This window comes from Calliphora vicina, chromosome 5 (assembly GCF_958450345.1).
Source record: "Calliphora vicina chromosome 5, idCalVici1.1, whole genome shotgun sequence".
In the NCBI taxonomy this organism is placed as follows: domain Eukaryota; kingdom Metazoa; phylum Arthropoda; class Insecta; order Diptera; family Calliphoridae; genus Calliphora; species Calliphora vicina.
The window spans coordinates 81,012,335-81,026,694 of record NC_088784.1 but is presented as its reverse complement, the minus strand read 5'-3'; the positions used below and the strand labels follow the sequence as shown (position 1 = coordinate 81,026,694).

Genomic DNA, 14,360 nt, shown 5'->3' with positions numbered 1-14,360 from the left:
AGTATGGGCCCAATTCATATTATAAAAGATACCATGACAGGTATAGGATACAGAACCATATTAAACGATGTTATGTATCCATACGCTGAGGAAAATATGCCCCTAGTTTGGAGATTCCAACACGACAACGACCCGAAACACACCTCTAGGGTTGTAACCAACGAGGTACGTGTTTTGAAGTGGCCTGTCCAATCGCCAGATCTCAATCCCATAGAAAATCTATGGGAAATTGTAGATCGTAAAATAAGGACCCAAAATTACACCAGGAAGGAAGATTTATCGGAGGCGGTTATAAGGGAATGGCAAAATATTTCAAAGGAGACCATTGACTCTTTAATTGGTTCAATGCATCGTCGATGTGTAGCAGTTATAAAAAATAAGTTTTTTAAAAAATTATTTCAGATTTTAGGCCACTAATGAAATATTTGGAAAAGTTTCCATTGTTTTCTCAATCACAGTATATACTTTGTAGGGTCGTAAATGAAAAATGTAGAAATTACAAACCGAATGACAAACTTATATATATCCTTGCCACGACACTTGTTTGCTTGTTTGTTAACGAAATTTAAAGATATTTATGGGAAAATGCATGGTGATAATTATAAAAAAAAGGAAAAATCGGACGTTCGCGACCGGTACTTAAGCCAATTAAACAAAAACCAATAGAGATATTTTATTCTGTAAATACCGGATAGAGACCTACATTAATACACTTTTAAAATAAATTAATCGCTTTTAAATATTCCGTTCCATTTCGCAGATTTTTTAATTTCACTAATGTCAGCCAAAGTTGACTTCTATTTTGCGTACGTTCGTTACCACATGAACTCCTTCTTAGAGCTACCAAAATGCTAACGAATCGCAAAAAAAAAATGCTAGGAAAAGTTTTGTTTTCTATATTCTTTGGACATTAAAAGCGTACGAACGTACGTTCATGACCCCAGGTAATGCCCATATGAAACTTATTTTTGTGATATTTTATTTGGATTCCAACATTTTTATATTTCTGCTCGGATCATCGTTTAATCGACTCAGAAAATGATTCTAAGTCGATCGGTATACTTTAAGGTGGGTGTTAGGCTAATATTTTTGGGCGTTTCAAACATCTGCACAAACGCATTATACCATCCCCACTATGGTGGTGTAGGGTATAAATATGTATCTAAAGATTTGCATACATGATTTTAAGCATCAAGAATCAAAACTGCTGCGCCTATGTGCTAAAATTATGCTGAAGATACTAAGTTATGTATTATTTGCAGATATAATTTTAAACCCCTAAACCTGTTAAAGCTGCCTTGTGAAAAAATTCTGTTAATTCTCATATGTCAATAAATATGCATTATAAAATCATCGAAATTAATTTAAAATATGCGTAGACATTTATTTAATACTTTTAATACTAAATAAATTTATCTTGATTGGTTGTCAACTTTTCGTTTGCTTTACTTTTATATTTTTTGCACATTAACAATATTAACTTCCATTCAAACTCCAAGTTAAACTCCAGTTAGTTACATACCGTTGACTGCTTGTTGAGATGTTTGTTTGTTTATTTATTGTTAACCTACTTAAATGTAACGGCAACAACAAATAAAATCCTCAACGTTTCTCTTCCACTTATTCAGGCCCAAGGAAAATATTTTTTTCTTTTCACCATCACATTTTTTTTACAGCATTTTTATGTTGAATTAAAGTGTATATTGTACCAGCAAAATATCTTTCATTCATTTCATATTTTTGCTTTTTTTTATTTTCACATCCTTCACATCGTCGACAAAATTCCTATAATACTTTGTATAATAGCAGTAGCAACAACAAATAATAATAATAATACCAACAACAACAAAAACAATAACACTAACAATGGCAACATAATTTTGTTCGTTTTCTTTGCAGCGCAAAACTTTTGCCGTCTCACATCATGGAAAGAGTGGAGGACTTACATTAGACTGGCAAACTGGCTTCTCATTAGCTGAGGGTGCTGATTCAGCCATAGTGTGGCAATATAAATTCTCACAATTGCGAGGCTCCAGCGATGATGGCAAATCAAAATTAAAGTTACATTTCCAGGATCATGAAACGCGAGCAATTGAAACAAAAGTAAGTAGATGAATGTGTCTGTGTGAGTCTATATTAGGGTGGCTCTAATTTTACACTTTATTCGATTTTCGATGCTCCCAGGGTGTGAAATTGTTCCATGTCAGCTAAAAATCAAATGCTAAAACCATTTTAGCAAAACCGTATAACGTTTAAAGGTTGTACATTTTATTTGAAGTTTAAAAAATTTTCATAAAAATTTTAAATTAAATGTTAAAAAAAATACAATTAAAAATAGTTTTTGTGTTTTATTAGTCATAGATGTCTATCTCAAAATCCAAATTTTCGAATTTCTTATTATGAAATTTCAAAAAATTCGAGATTTTTTTCAAATTTTTGGCTTTTGATTTGAAACATTTGTACAATATAAATTTATTCAAAGTATTGGCCATTATTAGCTATGACTTTTTCCCACCTTTCTGGCAATATATGGATTCTGAGAAAAAAGAACTGCTTATCTTTTGAGGCCAAGATCGATTCAAGCTAATATTGGATACTCTCTTCCAAAGTGAAGCGTATCCCAAAGAGAGAGTGTTCTACATCGATCGAAACAAATATTTGTCGGAAGTGGCACAGTCTGGACTATAAAGCGGGGACATAATATTGGTAGCATATTCTGGGGGTTGTTCGGCCCATGCTCGCTTTAAACGAATCTATTGCATTCGGTACAGGTTTCCTGTGTTGGTCTGGTCAGATTTCAGCAGCTCATAATAAATAGAATCCTTTTGCTTCCACCAAATACAGAGAATTACCTTAGCGCTAAGGATATTTGGCTTTGGTGTAGATTCGTCTGGTGGACCGGGCTTTACATAGGATCTCTTATGCTTCGGGTTATTGTAATGGATTCATTTTTCATGCCATGTAAGGATTCGGTACAAAAATGATTTACTTTTGTAGCGTTCAAGCATCATTTCGGACATGCAAAATCATCTTTCAAGGTATCTCGGCTTCAATTTGATGATACCCAATTTCCCAGGTTTTGGATGTATCCTGGGAGCTAGAGTAGCTCCCAATGCTTTTGCAAGCTCTTGTTGAGTTCTACAACAATATTCATGGAGTATTGCCTCCAATTCTTGGGCTTCAAACTTTTTTGTCTGGCCTGGGTGATCTTTGTCATCCTTTCCTTCTTTGAACCGCACAAACTATCTCTTGCACATTGAAAGAGATGGAACACATTCACCATAAGCTTTGGTCAACCATCGGTGTGCTTCAGCGGCACTTTTTTTAAATTAAAGATGTAAAGCAAAACTTCCCGAATATGATGCTTTGTTGACACAAAATTCAACATTTTCGATGCAAAAAAACATTGCTGTACTAAGTCCCCTCTTACAATGAAGATAGGGGTTGAAGAGGTAGAGTGTGTTGTACACGACTATCTGTACTAGACATTTTTCGTTTCTCTTTTCCACTCTTCGCAATTTTCATGCTCTTGCTTCATATCATTTATCTCACATCAATGTTTAAATGCATTTGACAATGTAAATATTCACACAGCGAAAAAGAACGAAAAAGTGAAACGACAAATTTCTGTCTGACTATTAATTTCGCGATTGTTAAAGGTTTAGGCAAGTTCAAAAGAGAATGAGAAAAATGTCTGCCTTTCAATTTCTGCATTGTAAAAGCGGACCCTTCAATCTGACGTACAAAAGATATGCCAACCGAAAAAAATTTTCGGTTCTAATAAAAACATAATATTTTTTACTATATTTAAAAATATAGTTTTTAAAGCATTGAAAAGGAACAAAATAAGAGCCACCCTAGTGTATATATAAAAATTTGTAAGTATCAGAGTGGTTATTCCTTGTGATTTTACATTTGTATGTATTAATAGAAAAAACAGTGGTTTGGATAAAAAAATTTTAAAAATATTTAAATTATTAATTAATTAAGTTCTTATTTCTAGTCAAGTATAATCAAGTAGACTGACACTATTCAAAATAACTTCGTTCTTGTTTCATATTTTTATACCCACCACCAAACAGATGGGTAAAATATCGAAATATTGGTCGTAGAAACAAAAATTTATTTGGAAGATTTCATGTCATGTGAAACAACTTTTGTAATCGATGTCTCCCGATTGGGATGAAATTTGAAATTCGATAGTAAGACAGCAGACAGCTATTTCTTCAGTCTTTGAAATTTTTTTTTCCAAAATCAAAAACAGTTTTTACTTTTTTTCAATATATATCCCACTGGCATCCCACTAAAGGTAGGGTCACACATGACAAATATTTGACGAAAAAGACGTAACCACTAAATAAAATATATTTGAAGTCATTTATTTATTTCAAAAACTTATTTTACTTAGGACGATTCCAAACAAAAAATTTAGTTTTATTTTATTTGATGCTGTTTGATCTTACAAAACACTTGTAAGAGTAAACACGTCAAACAAATTTGTGTTAAAAAAGTGGTTACACATTTTTGAGCAAATATTTGCCATGTGTGACCCTACCTTAAGCGACCAAAAAGCTCTTAAAGGAATAGACCAAAGCTTTCTTTTTAGCAAAATGAAATAAAACAAGTAGAGACCTACACTGAATCAATTAAGTCTCCGTACAGAAATACTTGTAATATAAACTAGCAATTTATGGTCACTTTTCAATACATATTTAAAAATTTTTTTAATTAATTTTATAAAAAATTTTATAAACTAGAAATCAACATAAAAAAAATACAAACATTTTCATTAAAAACATAAAAATTTACATAAATGCAAAATGAAGGAAAAAGTCTAACTGAAATCAATGATATTGTAAAAAGACCACGCTCTTCCATTCAGTACGTTATTCAACAGTCCAAAAAAACCGGAACAATGGCAAATAAACCAAGAAATCACCGTCCAAGAATACTAGACCACCGCTTAGAGAGAAGAATTGTACGATTTGTAGAAGGTAATCCAAAAATTAGCGCATGTGTAATTGCGGGAAACTTGAAAACTACTGATGAATTAACGGTAAACCCCCAAACTGTAAGAAACGTTCTTAAACTAAACGTATACAATGGTCGGGTAAGCCGTAAGAAGCCGCTTGTTCGAAAAGTGAACATGAGAAAGAGATTGGATTACGCTAATTGGAAATCGAATTTTTTTTTAGCGATGAAAGTGAATTCATCAATAATAAATTTTTGGTTCTAATGGAAGAAAAATGGTATGGAAAAAGCCAAATACTGAAATGGATCCGAAGCATTTGAAGCTATCCGTAAAGCATGGAAGAGGTAACGTAATTGGTTGGAGTTGCATGGCTTCATCTGGGGTGGGAAATCTTATTTTTATTGAAAAGATGGATAAATATGCATACCTTAATATATTAAAAGAAAACTTAAAAGAAACTGATGCAAAAATTATGGTTGGGACGTTTGTATTGCTTCCAATAAGACAACGATCCCAAACACACCTCTGGATTAGTAAAGGAATGTCTTATTTATAATGTTCCTAAGCAATTAAATCGCCCAGCTGAGTCACCTGATCTCAACCCGATTGAGCATCTATGGAATCACTTGGAAAGAAAGATTCGTAAGCACAATATATCGAGCAAAGATCATCTAAAAGCCGTTATAATGGAAGAGTGGTATAAAATAGATTTCCTAACAACAACAAAGCTGGTCCATTTCATGCACTGCCATTTAAATGCTGCAATTGCTCAGAAAGGAGGACCTACCACATATTAAATGCAATTAATTTTAATATTGGGGTTCCTTGCCTTAAAATGGTCAACTGTACGGAGACTTTTTTGGTGATACTTTTAGTACAATTATTGAATTTATGTAAATTTTTATGTTTTTAATGAAAATGTTTGTATTTTTTTATGTTGATTTCTAGTTTATAAATTTTTTATAAAATTAATTAAAAAAATGTTTAAATATGTATTGAAAAGTGACCATAAATTGCTAGTTTATATTACATGTATTTTTGTACGGAGACTTAATTGATTCAGTGTATATTCGGCGAATCTTATATACCCTTCACCAAATTATATTTTAAAATACAACTTTGAAATATTTTTAGGTAAACAAAATTTAATTTTTTTTTCAAAATTTAATTTTTTTTTCAAATTGTTTTTGAAAATTAAAAAAAAAATTAAAATTTTTGTATTTCGATGTTTTTTTAAATTTTCTAAATTATTTTTTTTTAAATTTATTAGTTAAAAAATATTTATGATTTTTTGGAAAAAAAATCGGGTTAAAAATTTTTTTTAATTAAAAAAAAATATTTATTTGTGAAAAAAAATTAATGACAAATATATTTTTTTTGTTAAAAAAAATCGGGTTAAAATTTTGTTTCCCGATTTTGACCCATTGTAGGTCCACATTACTATAGCCTTATATACATCGTTGCAATGGACTTTGAAATATCTATCATTAGATTGTTCGAACAATCGACTTATAGAACCCTAATATCCATATTGTCTATATTAATGACTTAGTAATCCAGATATAGATCAAAACTAGGCCAAAAATCGAGGTTGTGAATTTTCTCATGGTGAAGGGTATAAAAATACTCCATTTTGAAAAAAAATTTATATTAAAATCTAAAATTTTATGTCTTGAGTTACAAAACATTTATTCTCAGCGACCTAACAGGTCTTCAAGGAAAAAACATAAGCTTTCATTTTAGAAAAAAAAAAATAATTTAAAAAATGATTAATTTTGAAGAAAAAAAATCAACAAAATTTTATGTTTTGAGTTATGTACAAAACATTTATTTTAATAGATTCCAACTCGCATCCCACTCAGCGACCTAATAGATCTTCAAGGAAGAGGTCTAAGATTTCTTTTGAGAAAAAAAAGCCTATTTTGGAAAAAAAGGTCAAGTTTTTGATTTCGGAAAAAAAAAATAATTTTTTTTATATTTCAATTTTTTTTTTCGAAAGATTGAAGAAATAGCTATCTAAACTATTTGGGACATTTAATAGGTAATATGTTATATGAATGAGAAAAAACACATGTTTGACCAAAATATCAAATTTTGACTCAATCTAACTTAGAGAGTTCTCGACCGATTTTGTTGAAAAATTGTGTCTGAATTACTATCCAATAGGACTAACCTTGGTACAAACCGATCGGAAAACATCGATTTCAAAAGTTGTTTCACATGACATGAAATCCCCCATATTTGTTGTCATTAATAGTGTATCGAATTAAGAAATATAATTAGGATATATTAGCGAACAATATTGAATATTATATAAAGGATTTCTTTAAGCGCTACCTATATTTAAATTTAAATATAGCAAAGTGTGTAAGATATCAACGAAATTTGTATTTCATTTGAAAAGTCTATCGATGATATTATGTATGGAATTGAACATCGTAAAAAAGTCCGCCGTGGCTTCACTGGAAATGTCTAATTTTCTATGACTCTGGCTCATAAATAAGGCTGAATTTGACCGATTACATGGGTCATGTTGGCTTTGAGGGTCGCTGTGGTTTGTGGCTTATTCGCATAGACCAACTTAAGAAAACCTCACAATAAAAAGTCGAACGGGGTCAAATCGCACGTTCTCGGTGCCCAGTTCACATCACCTCCACGTGAGATGACCATGCCCTCAAATCGCTAGTGCAGAATGTCCAATATAAAGCACATGTCGTTGTCATTGGGTCCATCGACCCAATTCGTTGACGAATTGGTATCGTCCCAAATTCGAAATTTTTTTTTTTGCTGACGTGAACATGATTTTTTTGAAGAAAATTAGGGTCAGTTTCCAACTGCTCCAGAGCCCATTTAGATAAAACAATTTTATCATTTAAACGTGTTGTTGAATGCTATATCCGTCCGTGGTGATTTGACAAAACAAATTGAATAAATGACAGCCAATTCGACAGATGTACAACAATATGGCCGATATCAACTGGAAGACCATTTATTTGTGAGTTTTCCGATTTCGCAATTATTGTCTTTTACCAGCCTCGAACTTTGTTAATTTTTAAACATCAATATATCTCTCACCTTCTTAATATGGCTATTAACCTATGAATTTCCTAAAGCTTAGGTTCCAAAAATGTCACTTGACTATAATCATCAACAAAAATCAAAGTAAAATTTATGCAAACCACTGTTCATTCAGCTAAATACAGGCAGAAATCCAAAACAAATAATTATTAAATCACATAAATTCGATGACTGCAATTGAATCAAACTAAATTGGATTTTATTATATGGTTGGTTGGCTTAGTGATTTGTCAGTATTTTTCTATTAAATAAAATTAATTTCAAGTTAATATTGTTACATTAAGAGTCTAACGTTAATTTATGGTTTGACATTTTTTTTTTATTTCCTATTCTCGGCCTCTTAGTTTGCAGTTGTTTTTGCTTTACAAAAGTTCTCTTTAAATATTTTTTTTTATTATTTTTTTTATCTTTGTATTAATACGTTTACAGGGAGTAGTCGTATAGTCTGAGTATAAATTTTACGGGTATTTGGGATTTGGATTAGTTGTTGGTTTTATTTGTTTGCTCTTCTTTCTCTTTTTTTTTTTTGTTAGCTGTTTTATTCATAAATTCAAACATTTATAATAGAGTACTGTTGATATCATATTTTTGCTTTGCCTCATTGTTCTAGTTTGGAAATATGCAAAAAAAAAATAAAATTTTTTTTTTGCTATTTTCCTACATTAGTTTTTCATTATTCCGCTTCCTGCCAATAAACTTTAACATTAACGAAGTATAAAACGCCATTTATTTTATATTGTTCAGCTTCCATTTTTCTATTTTAAGTTTTTTTCTCCACTTTATAAAATACCATATTACTTAAGGTTTGTTATTTTTTTTTCTTCTGGATATATAAAATTAAAAGTATTATGTAATTTAATAGCTTTTTTTCAATTTGATTTAATTTAATGGTTTTTGAGTGGATTTAAAAAGATTTGTAAACTAAATAGAATTAAAAAATTAGGAGCAACTGTGTAATTGATTTGATTTTATAAGTTTTTAATAGTTATAGTTAAGTAAGATTCCATCCATAGTAGAGAGTGTGGATTATTTCAACACAGAATGATGGCACTAAATTTGGGATTGAGGACCTAACATTTTATGTCCTACTAGGTTTTGTTTTGAATGGATAATACGATTTGCATTACAATATTCAGAAAACTTCCTGTATGTTATTGATTTCGAATCCTTGAATTCCATTCATATGAGGAGCAAATTTAAAAACTCTGGGTAGAAATGGGTAGAAATGGATAATACTGGAATTTTGTAGAAGATGGCGCTGGGAATACAAATAGTAACAGCGAGTTGCTAAAAACAAGTAAACAAAATATTTTTCTTTTAAAATATCAATAATTTATATTTTTGAGTGATTTTCGGAAGTGGGCCTTATATGGGAGCTATGACCAATTATGGACCGATTACCATGATATTAGGTCGTGTGATTTATGTCTATATGAAAGTTATTTATATTGAATTTTGTGTGTATACCAACATTTTTAAGAGACATTATGCTCGTTAAAGAGGTTTTCGGAAGCGGGTCTATATGGGAGCTATGACTAATTATGGACCGATCGTAAAAAAATTTGGTGACATGAATTTCGTATATAACAAACTTATTTGGAGCGCAATTTGTGGAGATAAATTTATAAATTAAACATTTATGACCGATAAAGTCCAATTTCGGAAGGACATTTGTATTGGGCCTAGATGAAATAATGGACCGATTTCAGACAGTTTCAATAGGACGAAGCCTATTGAAACTGGCTGAAATGGGCCGAAAAAATAATATGTACCAAATTTGATCGAAATATCTTCAAAATTGCGAATCTGCGCACAAGGTTTATATGGACAGCCAGCTCAGAAAGTGATTCTAAGTCGATCGGTATACTTTAAGGTGGGTGTCAGACTAATATTTTTGGGCGTTACAAACATCTGCACAAACGCATTATACCCTCCCCACTATGGTGGTGTAGGGTATAATTAGGAGCAACTGTGTAATTGATTTGATTTTATAAGTGATTTATAAATGTTATTAGAACAGACATAATCTCTCATTTTTAGAGACTATTGTCTGATTCTATTAGAATTTCAAAAAAGGTCTAAATAAATCTTTAATTTCTAAATGGATAGTACGATTTTCATTACAATATTCTGCCAACTTCCTGTGTGTTGTTGATTTTGAATGCATTAATTTCATTCACATATGAAATTGTGTTTTAGTTTTCTAAATGTTTTAGTAACTGTGAAGCAACATGAAAAGCACTGGGTAGAAATAGATAATACTGGAATTGTCTAGAAGATAGCGCTGGGTATACAAATAGTAACAGCGAGTTCCTAAGGAGTCGGTATATCCAAAGCACTGCTTGTGCATAAAAAATGTATGTCCATTCGTTTCTTACTACTTTTTGAAGCGAAAAAACACATATGACCAAGTGAAAACATCTCTATTGTGCTGCAATAGCGAAGAATGTCTAATTTTCTAAGAGTCTGGCTCATAAATCAGGCTGAATTTGACCGATTACATGGGTTATGTTGGCTTTGAGGGTCGCTGTGGTTTGTGGCTTATTCGCATAGACCAACTGCAATAGCGAAGAATGGGCACATCATTATCAGTATGATCCATACCCATCATGTTACCGAATCTTGATCACGCAAGACCGTGTTGCTGCAATATTTAAAAAACGTAAAAAAAATTTGAAAAGGGGCATGGTTTGTGAAGCTTCTGAAGAGTAAATATAAGCTTGTTGGTATTGATGAAAACCTTAAGACTTGAAGATTAAAATTTTGGTGAAATTAAATTATTTTATAATTTTTTCGGACATCATTTACCATAAAAATTAAAAAAAAAATATTTTCCATCAAGAAAAAAATAAAATTTGAATTAATGTAAAATTTTAACGGCTAAAGATATTATAACAAGATTAAGCACTAATATAGATTTAAATGTGCTTAAGTTAATAGCATTACAATTGTTGCCATTCTTTATTTCTAAATAACGAAATTCCTAAAACGGGGAAAATGTGTTCCAAAAACCGGGTTTTTTTGGAAAAGTACCCACTTTGATGTTATTTACAGTGTGATATTAAAAAAATCTTTGAATATATTTAAATAACATATAGACCAATACAAATATGGAGCCTTCTTGAGGTTCAAGACTTTGAGATTTTAGAATTTTTTATTCAAACCTTAAATTTTGTTTCAAAATTGGCCTAGTTTAGATAGGGCTGAGAGGGACAATGTAAGCTTATGTGAGCCAATTTTAATTTTAGACGCATTTGCATTAAGTTCTCTTTCGAGATCATATAAAAATTGTATATAGTCCTGAAGAAATAAAGAAAAAATATAGGGACTTTATTGGGAAAAACTATAAAAAAAACAAAGTTGAAACATGAAAAAAGATAGTTCATCTTTGGGTTAGTATAACTTTTTATAGGGACGAGGTAGCTGTTATCAAGTTTATAGTATTTTCTTCAGAATTTTATCGAAAATATACGTGATATTTAAAAAAAATTTATCGACCCTCCGTAGTACCGTCATATCTAATAAACGAAAAAAAGATCGAGCAAAATTTAAAAAAAAATAAACCTAAATATCTTTCGAACTAAAAGTAATAGCCTACACATATAAATATATTTTTTGTAGACCTCCTCAAGGACTATTTACATTTTAAATTTCAGCTCATTCGGATCATAAATAGATTTTTGGCGATTTTTTTGAACAATGTGAGACTTTGTGGGACCACCCACTGATCCTCATTTCGCCTACGAAGCTGAACAACAGTTAATCAACTCGAAAATACCTCAGACGAATAAATAATACAGCACAACATAGAAATGTGGACTTGATCATACTTTTTTAACAAAAAATCTTTGTTTAGCGTCAAAAAATAGTAAAAAACTAATTTTTTAAGAATCAAAGTGAGCTTTGTGAGCCATTTATTGTGTCTATAGACACATTCAAATTGCAATGATATGTTCACAAGAGTTGTTCAGCTTTACCTTAGCTACAAATTGGTTAAATATTGTTGGTGAAAAATTAAGAGTCCCTGGAAGTTGTTATAAAAAAATTGAAAACTAATTTTCTTTAAAATTTCTTTCAATAAAACAACACGTAAAAATAAAATTTCGCATGAAACTCTTAAAAAAATATTTTTAAATAGCAATAATAAAATAAACTCATTTGAGGGGTTTAATTTTTTCCATCAGAAAATAAAACTCAATTGAGGAGTTTTATTTTTTCGGTCAGAAAAAAAAGACCTTTGAAGAGTTTTATTTTTCGCGTCAGAAAATAAAACTCATTTTATGTAAATTGACACCTAAAGCTTGCCGTTGGTCAGATAATTACAATTTGTAAAGAACTTTGCATTGCAATTGAATAAATTACCATGAAAATAAAATAATTTGTTGTTGTTTGATTCCTAATAAAAAATTGTTTTTCGGGTCCCTGGGGACCTTTTTCATTTTCAAACTGAAATTAATCCTTGATGGTCCATGAGAAGTATTCCAAGGAAATTTTATCTAGAATCGTTTAAAAAAATCAAAGCGATCCGACCAATAGTTTAGGTCCGCTGGGACCGTGTACTGAAATTTCAACAATAGTTTTTTAGGCTTTTTTCTATATAAAACTCATAAAGAATTAATAATGTTATATATAAAAGAACATTTTTTTCTAACATTCATTACACATGTATAATTAGTAAATAATAATAAATCAAAACAAAAAAAATGTTTAAAAAATGCGTTTTCATATAAAATTCCCTGTGGACCATGTACTTCGTATAAGGGCAACGGATGACTCAACCGTCGGAGGGTTAATAAACGAAACGAGTTTTATTTTCTGACGGAAAAAATAAAACTCCTCAAATAAGTTTTTTTCTGACGGGAAAAATAAAACTCCTCAAATGAGTTTTTTTTATGACGGCTATTTAAAATTATTTTTTTAAGTGTTTCATGCGAACTTTTATTTTTATGTTGAAATATAATTGTTAACTGTGGAGTTTAGATCCTCTTAATATCACCATATATTCTGAAAAAGCACTTCACTACAAATCTATTGGTATAAAATAATATAGGTTTTTGATTTTCTGGATAACCGTTATTTACCGTCCCTGATATTTTCTTGAAAGGTATTTTAACAAGGATAACGTTAAAATAGAAATCTCCTAAAATCTGCTAATATTGGTTTACCTAGGCCCTTCCGCCATTTTATCCAAGATGTCATACTTTAGGATTTTGTGGCCACGCCCCCAGATATTCCATAAGATCCAAATTCAAAACATAAGCTTGTCTCTCTTCTATAGACATGGGAAGTTTTATTAAAATCGCACTATCCGTTTAAAAATTACAGATTTATTTATTTTTATAATAAACAAAAAAGAATACAAAATTCCAATAAAATATTTTAAAAGCCCACTTCCAACTAAACTTAGTTAATATAATTTAATTCATTTATATTTATATATGTACATTTGTATGCTAAAATATTTATTCGTTGTATTTTTTTTCTTACATTTTTATGTATCATCATTCGCCTGCTCCTTCTTCCTGTCTAAAACAATAATAAAAAAAACAAACAATTGGCAACACAGGAACTAGAATGTCAAGTGCTACAGAGTTTGTTGTTTTGTATGCATGCATTTCTGACAGCTAAAGTTGCGTCTGTTGATCCAGCATTTTTAAGTTCCATACAACAGACTTAAACTCATTACAACTGCAAATGCAACAGTTTTGTTTTTTGCCATTAAAAAATTACAAAAAAAATTAAAAACAAAAAACAATCCATTAGAGTTGTACGAGAGTGCTATACTTAATAACTAAATAAATAAATTGAAAACAAAAAACAAAACTATGTTTATAAATAAGTAAGTATGAATTTACATAAATATTTATATCAAATTATTATTAATTAAATTATTTATTACCATAAAAAATCAACAAAAATTATATATACAAACAAAAAGAGCAAAACAAAACACACACAAACAAAACTATTTATTAAAGTCAAAACCAAAAAAACTGAAAAACAAATTCAACTATTATAAACTTTAAATGTTGTTGCAACATAAAAGAAAAAAAAAACAAAAAATTAAAAACATAAAAAAAGTCTTCATAAATTAGACTTAAAAACAATTTTTTAGATAAAAATTTATAAAATAAATTTGTATATTAAATTGATATTTATAATAATTACTCGAACAAGGAAAAAAAAACTGTGTAAGAAATTGGCATACAAAGAAAACAATTTAAAGAAAACCTTAAGCTCATTTATAATATAAAATAAACAATTTTTAGCTAAGCTTAACTATATAAATAATTAACAAAAAAAAATCTAT

At 30.0% G+C, this 14,360-nt stretch overlaps 1 protein-coding gene across 1 annotated transcript in view; it reads left to right on the top strand.

Moving 5' to 3' along the window:
• The window catches only part of Syn2 (Syntrophin-like 2), a 229,859-nt gene extending 215,908 nt beyond the window's left edge, over window positions 1-13,951 (top strand). The window contains exons 9-10 of the mRNA XM_065511233.1: window positions 1,900-2,103; window positions 13,617-13,951. Of these exons, the coding sequence (XP_065367305.1) occupies window positions 1,900-2,103; window positions 13,617-13,727 (315 nt within the window). The 3' untranslated portion in view covers window positions 13,728-13,951. The remainder of the gene's footprint in view (window positions 1-1,899; window positions 2,104-13,616) is intronic.
• Window positions 13,952-14,360: the final 409 nt, after the last annotated feature.